General features: G+C 53.7%; 1 protein-coding gene across 2 annotated transcripts; it reads left to right on the top strand.

Annotated features, from left to right (window-relative positions):
- The first annotated feature begins 450 nt into the window (after nucleotides 1–450).
- Nucleotides 451–7,429, top strand: EGR3 (early growth response 3). Of its 2 annotated transcripts, XM_020780330.3 has the most exons (3): nucleotides 998–1,130; nucleotides 2,438–2,591; nucleotides 3,572–7,429. In XM_020780330.3, the coding sequence occupies exon 3, from the start codon at nucleotides 3,580–3,582 to the stop codon at nucleotides 4,702–4,704; it is 1,125 nt and encodes a 374-aa protein (XP_020635989.2). In that variant the 5' UTR covers nucleotides 998–1,130; nucleotides 2,438–2,591; nucleotides 3,572–3,579; the 3' UTR covers nucleotides 4,705–7,429. The 2 variants fall into 2 exon arrangements, with proteins under 2 accessions (XP_020635988.2, XP_020635989.2); XM_020780329.3 differs by lacking the exon at nucleotides 2,438–2,591 and having other exon boundaries at nucleotides 451–1,130.
- The last annotated feature ends 2,145 nt before the right edge of the window (nucleotides 7,430–9,574 follow it).

Raw genomic sequence — 9,574 nt, 5'->3', positions numbered from 1 at the left:
CCAAAGAGGGATCCAGGAGCGAAGAGTGCGGGGTATAAGCGATGGGCGCCTTGGGAAACCAGCCAGCCAAAGAGAGGCGCGTCTTTGTCCGCCGCGGAGATACTTTATTTTTTCCCCCCTCCTGTTCTCCTCCGGGTAAATGATGAGAGAGGAGCCCCGGTGGGCACGTGAGGTCCTCTCCAAACCCTGCAGAGACCCGTCGCTCCCACCGTGCAAGCCGCGGCGAGGAGGTGTCCGTCTGCCGGTCCTGCTTTGCATCTCCTCCTCTTCTTCTTCTTCGCTGTTGCTGCTGCTGCTGCTGCTGAGGCAGGCTGGCTACTTCCTGCTTTCTAAACGTTCCATTGTGAGGAGCTTCCATTGTGACGTCTCGGTTTCGGCTCGGCTTTGTGTATCCATATATGGGCAGCTACGTCACGGAGCTTTCCCGTCGCTCACATAAATAGGCTGTGGATTTCCCTGCCTGAGCATTTGGGCTGCAGTGAGGGAAGCTGCTGAACGAGAGAACGGAGGCGAGAAGGAGCGAGCGGAGCGGATTGGAGAGGAGAGGAGAGGAGCGAGGCTGGGGAGGGAGGGGGGCAGGGAGGGATTAAAGCCTCCCACCATCTTCTACAGTCACATCTGCAAAGCAGAGCGACTCTTTCCCCCCACCCGCTCTCTCCTCCCCTCCCTCCCCCCCTCTTCAGGAAACACCTTAAGGGATCCACGGAAGATCGCGCGCCCCCACCGACCCACCCCTGCTCTCCTCCGCCAACCGGCCGCCCTCCTTCGTTCACACGCCGCCTGCCTCCTGCCCTCCCCGCGGCCGCCGCCGCCGCCGCCGCAACTTTTTCTCTCGCATGATCACCTTGTGCACGGATTTGCCATTCGGATGTGTCCTCCTCGGGAACGGAGCACGGGCCCGCTTTGAACCCGCCGCCGCCGCAGGAGCAGCCTCCTCGCCGCCGCTTCCGCCTCCTCGGCTTCCAGTGCTATGACAGGCAAACTCGTGGAGAAGCTGCCGGGGACCATGAACACTTTGATGAACCAGTTGCCTGACAATTTGTACCCCGAGGAGATCCCCAACTCTCTGAACATTTTCTCCGGGAACGGCGAGGCGTCAGTGGCTCACTACAATAACCAAATGGCAGCAGGTAAAAGAGGGAGGGAGAGGAGCCGGCGGCGTGGCGTGGCCGAGGCGGGGGGGGGGAAGGAAAGAAGGCAGGATGGATGGAAGGAGAGAGGAGAGGCTGGGTGGATGTGTCTGTTCGGGGAGGGTGGGTGGCTGAGTAGGTAAGTAAGTGGGCGAGGGCGCTTTCCCCGGCGGAGAGAGGCCGGGGCTCAGCCTGTACATCTGCCCCCACCCCACCCCCCGCATCCCTCCTCCACCTCCTCCTTCAGCGCGTGGGAGCCATTGCTGGTGCTGCCGCGGGCGCGGGCGCGGGGCTCTCGAGGAAGGCGGCAGCAACGGCCGGCGGGGGAGACACCGGGCAGGTAGGGCAGGCGGGCGAGGGCCGAGGGGCGAGGGCCCCCGGGAAGCGCTCCTGCTCCTCCCTGGACGGTCCTGCCCTTCGGAGGCCGCGCGGCGCGACCGGGCTGCGTGCGCCTGCGGCCCCGGGAAGAAGGGCCCCTTTCTGCCCGGGCGCGTCCTTTCTGTGCGTCTTCGGCCGTCCTTGTGTCCGTGTGTGTGTGTCTGTGCCTATGTGTCTTTCTCTGTGTGTGTGCCTTTCCCTCCTTCTCCGTGCGCTGTGGCTTCTCCGTGGCACAAGCTGCCATCGATGCGCTGGTGCACCACCACCACCCGCCAACACACATGCACGCATGCAGCCCGGCACCACCTCATTTTTCCTCTTTTGATCGATACAGATTTTCTCTCTTCCATGTTGGAAGAAGGAGAGGGGTGGGAGTTATAGGTGTGGGCCTTCTTCTTTATGTTTCCCACGGGGGGGGGAAGTTTCTCCGAGGGAGGGGCCGGACTTGAGGATTCCTGGAGCTGAAGAGGCGGTGGGGTGCGGATAGAGGTGGGGAGGCCGAAGGAGAGAAGCGAGGAGGACAAGGGGGGCGGCAAAAGGGGGAGTCGGCGGCTCCTGCGCCTCGCCCACCGGGCCTCACAACTCCCCCCCCCCCCACGTTGGGATGGAGCCGAAGTTCCTCGCTTCTTTCTGGACCCTCGGAAGAGATGCGGGGGGTGGGGGCGTCGGGCTTGGTTCGTCCGCCTCCTTTTTCCAAGCCGGAGTCAAGAGCCGGTTCGGGGCTGCCTCGCCCCACCCCCCATCCCCACCACACCCTCCGATCGACCAACTCCCTTCACCCCCTCTCCCTCTTCCGGGCCGCCCAAAAGCCTCCTCTCCTCGGTTGTGGCTCGGTATCCCCCACCACTCCTTAAGACTGGGGGGGGGATTATAAACTAAAAACGCAAACACCCTCCCCCTTATATTTTTCATAACTGGTTTCGACGCAGAAATCACGGCAACTTTGTAAACCTCTGCTGGAAGTCCCCGGCGGTGTCGGTGGGGTGGGAAAGCGCCTAGAGGACCAGGCAGAGAGAGAGAGAGAGAGAGAGAGGCAGACAGACCAGTTCGTTCTCGGCAGCCTGAGCCTACCTGTAACTTCAGGTACCTGCTTCCTCCTGCCTCCTTTCCTTCCCTGCGTTTCCTCCCAGCTCCAAACCCTTTCCTCTTCGCGGGCCCTGCTGTTCCTCCTGTGCATTCCCCCCACCCTCGAATCTGCCTCGCCCCATGCCTCTGAGCGGCTCTGGTCCCCGAGGGGCCCCGGGGGGGTGAAGGGGGGTTCCTGCCTGTGTCCAGGGTCTCGGGATCCCCACCCCTTCTTTCAGGGGTGTCGAGCAAAGGGCCTGTGCCGAGGGTGCGACTGTTCCGTGTGCGATTATTCTCTCTGTGTCCGTCTCGTTTGGCCGTGTGTGTGTGTGTGTGTGTGTGTGTGTGTGTGTGTGTGTTTCTCCTGTGTGTTGGTACGTGTGTGTTTTGTTAGGAATGTGAGCTTTCCCTTCCTTCCTACCATCTTATGTGTATGTGCGCGCGTGTATGTGTAGAAGTAAGTCCTTACAGAGAGGTGCATGTCACATGTACAAATTGTGTGCGCGCAACGCAGCAGAGGAGTGTGCTTGTGTACGTTTCGTGGTTGTGGAGAGAAATCCAGATTCTTTGAAAGTTTGTGCCTCGGTCCCCATTCCCTTGACCTGGAAAAGGGGCTGCGTGTGTCTTTGGCCCGCTCTGCCGGCCTCAGATCTCTTTCTCAGCCTCCCCATGAGCAAGTCCAGCCCAAGTTCATGCCCTCCGTGCGTTCACACGCAAGGCCTCCACTTTGCACAGCCTTCCGGCTCCCGAGAGTTGCCGTCTTCCCGATCGGCTTCTAGGCGAGCCCATCTGCTTTGAGGTGCCCGTGCCAAGCTTCTGTCGTTCGTCTTGCCGCGAGCTGCCCGAGGGAGGGGGTTGCTCAGCCGAGGACTCCAAAATGTCATCCCCAACTCTTCCAAGACCCCAGTCTAGGAGACACCCCCCACCCCCACCCCGCACCCCTGATTCTTCCTCCCCAACTCGCTCACCCTTTCTCTCCTGTTTCTCTCCCTTCTCAGATAATGTTATGGATATTGGCTTAGCCAACGACAAGGCCGGCCAGGACTTGTCCTCTTACTCGGGCTCTTTCCAGCCGGCCCCCGGGGGCAACAAGACGGTGACCTACCTGGGCAAGTTCGCCTTCGACTCCCCGTCGAACTGGTGCCAGGACAACATTATCAGCCTGATGAGCGCCGGCATCCTGGGGGTGCCGCCGCCGCCGCCCTCCTCCACCGCCCAGGCCTCGACGGGCAGTATGGTGCAGGTACAGACTCAGGCCGAGGTGGAGGGCATGTACCCGGCGCTGCCCCCTTACTCCACGTGCAGTGACCTTTACCCGGGCGATCCGGTGCCCTTCCACGACCCGCAGGGCGGCTCCGGCCTCTCCTACTCGGCTCAGGATTACCAAGGGGCCAAGCCCGGCGGCGGCGGCGGCGGCGGCCTGGACAGCAACCTTTTCCCCATGATCCCGGACTATAATCTCTACCATGGCCATCCCAATGACATGGGCAGCCTTCCCGAGCACAAACCTTTCCAGAACCTGGACCCCATCCGGGTTAACCCGCCCCCCATCACTCCCCTGGAGACCATCAAAGCCTTCAAGGACAAGCAGATCCATCCGGGCTTCGGCAGCCTCCAGCAGCAGCCGCCGCTCACCCTGAAACCCATCAGGCCGCGCAAGTACCCCAACCGGCCGAGCAAGACCCCCCTCCACGAGCGGCCGCACGCCTGCCCGGCCGAGGGCTGCGACCGCCGGTTCTCCCGCTCCGACGAGCTCACGCGGCACCTGCGCATCCACACGGGCCACAAGCCCTTCCAGTGCCGCATCTGCATGCGCAGCTTCAGCCGCAGCGACCACCTCACCACCCACATCCGCACCCACACGGGCGAGAAGCCCTTTGCCTGCGAGTTTTGCGGGCGCAAGTTCGCGCGGAGCGACGAGCGCAAGAGGCACGCCAAGATCCACCTCAAGCAGAAGGAGAAGAAGGCCGACAAGGGCTCTTCTTCTTCCTCCTCCTCCTCCTCTTCCTCCTCCTCCGCCTCCTCCTCTTCCTCGGCGGCCGCCGCCGGCCTGGCAGGGCCCGGGGGCGGCGGCGGCGGCGGCTCGCCCGCGGTCTCCTCGCTGGTCCCGGTGGTCACCACTTGCGCGTGACGCTGCTTCCGCCACCCCACCGAGTCCCAGTGCCTCCCGAGCCAGGCTGCCTTTGGTTGCGACTTTGCGCAAAACCCGCGCAGGAGCGGCGGCGGCGGTTGCTGGCCTCCCCGCCGGGCTCCCACCCAAGGGATGCCTTTGCGCGCACCCCTCCTGCCGCCGCCGCCGCCGCCGAGCTGCTGGTGGGAGGGAGCCTTGAACTTTCCGCCGGATCGTCTTGATCCGCCGCGGCTTAGCAGGGGAGGGGAAGCGGGGGCTCACCCACTTCTCCCGGAGGATGAACTGTCGTCGGGAGGGGACGCGTGGTGGTGGGGGGCTCGGTCTGGCACGTGTGACTGAGGAGGGAATTGGATGGACACGGGAAAACAGCCCTGGACTCTCCCTCCCTCCCTGAAGCCCATCCCTTGATCTTCCTCCTTTTTTTTTCTCCCCCCTCCCATAGAGGGGGGCACCAAAGCGCAGTGCTTGCTGCCCGTGGAGACCGTGCGCACGCGTGTGTGTTTTGTGTGTATGTGCGCGCGCGTGCGTGTGTGTTTGTGTGTTAGCCTCAGGAGCTAGCTACATGGGGTGCTTTTACCAATTTGATGAATCCCGCCTGACATCTGGAAGACTCTGTTTCCGGCAGAGAGAAAACACCCGGCGTATCTGGCCCATCCCTATCCCCTTTCCAGCCCGTCTCCCCAGGAGGAGATGAAAGAAACGGGGCAGGCTCAGCCTTTGAGGACTCCCAGGACTTTTCAGGATCCGGCGGGACCCCGGTGGCTCTTGCTGCCGGCTTCCCTCCTCATGGCGCGGAGAGCTCCTCCTTGGTGTGACGGAGGGGCCTTGCTTTTCCAGGCACTTCTTGCCATGCCTTGGGAGCATCCTTACTTATAACATCGGGGCTCCTTTAACAGATTTTCATCTCCCTCCCTCCCTCCCTCTCTTCTCCTCCTTCTCTTTTTGACTTCTAAACTCTACCACCGACCACCCACTCCCTACTAAGGCCACCTCCACCTTCCCACTTACACTCCCCAACCCCCGCTCCAAAGCTACAGGTGTCCTGTCTCTCCTGAGCCTCATCTCCCATACTTTCCTTAGCCTCCCCTTGCCATTTTTCCTTTGCCGCTTTGAGAATGAATCATGGGTTGGGTTCTATAGGCACTGTCCTCCATCTCTCTCTTATTTACGGCGTAGTGTGTATAGGCAGAACATGTCTACCCCAGATGCTGAATAGTTGTGGGAAGGGGGAAACAGAACACAGGGGGCGGGTAACTGGGAAAGCCGGTTCAGACATTCTGAATTTGATTTCCTCTAAAGGAGGATGGTTGGACAGTGTCATCGAAGCTGCCAACGTGAATTTGACCCAACTCTGGTTAGGCAGTGTAAGACAGGAGGGCCTGGCGTGCTCTGGTCCATGGGGTCTCGAAGAGTCGGACACGACTTAACGGCTAAACAACAACAACAAAAGGAGGATGGGGGGGGGAGCATTGATTTAACACTCCTTTTGATTTGTCACTCCAAGCCCATCTCCCAGTCACCCTCCATTGGCTGTTCTGAATGTAGGGTCCGGATCGAACCCCACCCCCAAGAAAATGGGAAGTGGGAAGGAACCAGAGGTGGCTTCTTTGTTTCCTACCTGACTTGAATGTACTGCTGATTCTGACCTATCCATTTTCCACTGTCGACCTGGAAGAGTCTAATAGAGTTTACAGGACGTCCGTTTTGAGGGTCACTGTACGCACACACACCCTTGCCCTTCTATTCTGTGTAAAGCACTTGTGTGTGTGTGTGTGTGTGTGTGTGTGTGTGTGTGACAGAAAGAGAGAGAGAGAGGAGAGAGAGAGAAAAAAACCTGTTGAAAAGACCCTTAAGACATGAATGGGGCATTTTCCAGATCCTTCTAACACACCCTGGGAATGTCATTTTTAGGCGAGAGGGCTATTGGACTTCAATTTAGGGGTGGAATTTTTTTTTTAGCACAAGGACAATTATTTTCAGAAAACAGTGTTTTATTGGGTACTTTTTATAATGTGATTTTTTTTTGTCCTGATTTGTTTGAGGGTCGTTTAAAGAAAAAAAAAACTGAAGGGGAGGGAAAAAAAGTTTGCCTTCTTCCTACTGCTACGTGCATGTCATTGCATGTCTTGCTTTGTTTTTTCTCTTTTTTGTTTTAACAAAACTGCTCAGATATTTAAGCAAAACAATGATAATAATTATTAAAAAAAACTTGTTGCCAAAAGGTTGTGTTTTATTCAGGTTTGATGTCTGCATGTTTTAAAACAAATGAAAGTGGAAAAAAAATTCTCAGAGAGAGAAAAATGCAGTCTAATTTATGTGAACTGAAAGAAACAAAAATCAGGTTTAACTACAAAAATCTAAGGGAATGATATTTTTTGAAAGACTTTTGTATAAAGTTGAGTACCGGGGGGAAAGACAAACCAGATGTAATATATTTTGTGGATGTTTTTATTTCTTGGATTTATAGTACCTTATACTAAGGTTAAAATGCTTGATATTGTGGAAAAAAGTGATAATTTTCACACACATTTCATTTGCTCATTTGTCATGTTGTAATGCAAGTATGATAGTTAATGCATACAGCATTTTAAAGGGGGAAATCAGAAATATTGAACTGATGTATTGTTGTACCATTTGCACTGTGAGCAAATGCTAATGCAGTAAATATATTGTGTTTGCTGACAATCAAATCCTTGTAGTAAATATCTTTATTTTTTCTTTTTAACTATCATTGTGTGTGCATATTCTATGTTACATAGTTCCTGAAATGAAATTTGCTCAGAAGTGGGATATCAGACATTATGAGTTCTCATAGGTCTCATCTGGAATTTGTTTTCCTGTGTTCTGTTGTTTCTGGCGCTACTTTGAAGTGTGCTTCGTGCTTGGTATTTTATTGTTTTCTGGGTCAAGATATAAGGCTTAATGGTCATTGTGGCAGCACCTTAATTTCATATCCTTGGTTTGATGAAAAATGTGTTGCTCCATTGTTTCTGCTAATCAGAGATGATAGGGAATATCAGCCAGGAATGAGTCACAAGCACATTTATGTGGAGCTGAGCTCCACTGAAATAAAAGGGACCTAACTGCCAAGTAATTTTATTTAGAATCACTCCCAGTTCTCTGTCATTTAAACCTCTGCTCTAAGGAGTATCTACCTATGGGCTTCGGCTCCGCCTTCCAGTGTTCATTTTTGTACTGGAGTATTGCTTGTTGTGTTCTTTAAAATGTAGTATTTGTAGCTTTAAAATAGTTGCCTCCTTGTTATATCTGCCCCTTATCCAGCTGAAGTTTGTAAGAGCTTTTTCACAGGGACTCTGTGGCTGAACAGTATCAAGCTACTCTGTATCACATGGACATCCAATTCTTTTTTGCATTTTATTTTAGAAATTGAATGGACGGTTCCAGATACAGACATTAAATCACAATTACAGAGCCACATGAATTCTGCATAATAGTTGAACACTTAAGAGTTTCTGTGGGGGGTTGAGGGCACTGGAGAAAATGACCATTAATGGCATGGCATGTGAGAACTGAAAACATTTCCATATGTATGCTAGCAGTTATTAAAAGTTCATTAGAAGATTATAGAAAACCAGGACTATGAAATATATACGCTATCTTATTTCTCAGTGTCCCCCATTTTGATTCCCCTTCACCCCAGATGCTTGAACTTGAAGGTCTCACCAGTCTCTGCCAGTGGGTGGCCCGTGGTCAGGAATATTGGAAGTTGCCCTTCAAGACTTCTGGAGGGCACCAGTTTGGGAAAGTCTGTTATACATGGATGGCCTGCTAGGCTATATAGCAAATATTATGGCATTCTGGTCTGAATTCATAAACATCAAGAGAAATTTGAGTAGAAAGTGGAGAAAACAATTTGAGAAAATGATCTCCCTGTTGTTTCATGAAGGCAAATCGCCTGTCATAGAATTTGTGCTTGTGTTATGTTCATATTTACTGTTTGTGTATCTTCTGGGTTTTGGAAATTAAGGAAGAAGAAATATTCAGACCTTGAATACTTGGCTGATTTTTGCTGACCAACCTACCCCCCCCCCCCGCCACCTCACATTAAGCTGGCAGCACTCTGTTCTCATGGTTATTTGTTTCATACAAAGAGATCAACTGCAGGGTCATTATTCTGGCTTGTAGATCAGCTGGGAGTCTGAAGTGTGCTTATTTGTGTGGACACACCCATAAATCTGGACAGTCCAGGAGATAAAGCTTTTTTCTGGAATGTACCCTTTTAGTACAGGGGTGATAACCTTTGAAGGCTACCCTCATGCAAGGTGAAGGGGTGAGAGCAGGCCTTTGCACATTCGCCTAGACTTGTCAAACAGTCTGCAAAAGGTATCTCCATGGCATGTGAGAGTTTTTAAAAAAAGAAGGGGAGGGGGGAAAAGAGAGAGAAAGATCTGCATGGAGGTGTATATGTGTGTGTGTTTTCCTGTGGGGGTCACATATGCACTTTTTCTGCCTTAGTAGGGATCTAAGGATTCCATTCCAGGAAAGGCTTTACATTTACTTTGGTTATTACTTAAACTGTTCCAGAGGAATAGCTCAACCTTCACAATGGCAGGACTACCAAATCTTTTTCCAGCATAATGTGTCTGCAGTCATGAATGGTCTTTCAACTGAAACAAGTTCTCTTGCCTGCCCCAAATCCCTTGAAAACACCTCTCCCCCCCCCCCCCCCCGTGCCTATTCAGTGCCTTCGGGAAATCCGTAGGTTTGGATGCTGAAATAATTAACTATTTCTGACTAGTTCAAGCATGTGAACATGCAGTGATTTTATAGACAAGCAGACCATTAGTGGACAAGTGCATGTTGTTTGGTCTAGCTAGTGGCAGATCTTGGAGGCTTTCAGAGTCTTTTC

The sequence above is a fragment of the Pogona vitticeps genome, chromosome 8 (genome assembly GCF_051106095.1).
Source record: "Pogona vitticeps strain Pit_001003342236 chromosome 8, PviZW2.1, whole genome shotgun sequence".
Classification (NCBI taxonomy): domain Eukaryota; kingdom Metazoa; phylum Chordata; class Lepidosauria; order Squamata; family Agamidae; genus Pogona; species Pogona vitticeps.
The sequence above is the reverse complement of the archived record's forward strand: the minus strand, read 5'-3'. Positions and strand labels throughout refer to the sequence as shown.

Bases quoted from the DNA above. Each gene is read 5' to 3' on its own strand.
- EGR3 (XM_020780329.3), top strand. From the start codon at position 971: ATGACAGGCAAACTCGTGGAGAAGCTGCCGGGGACCATGAACACTTTG. The intron at 1,131-3,571 runs GTAAAAGAGGGA...CTCCCTTCTCAG, and splicing joins CAATAACCAAATGGCAGCAG to ATAATGTTATGGATATTGGC.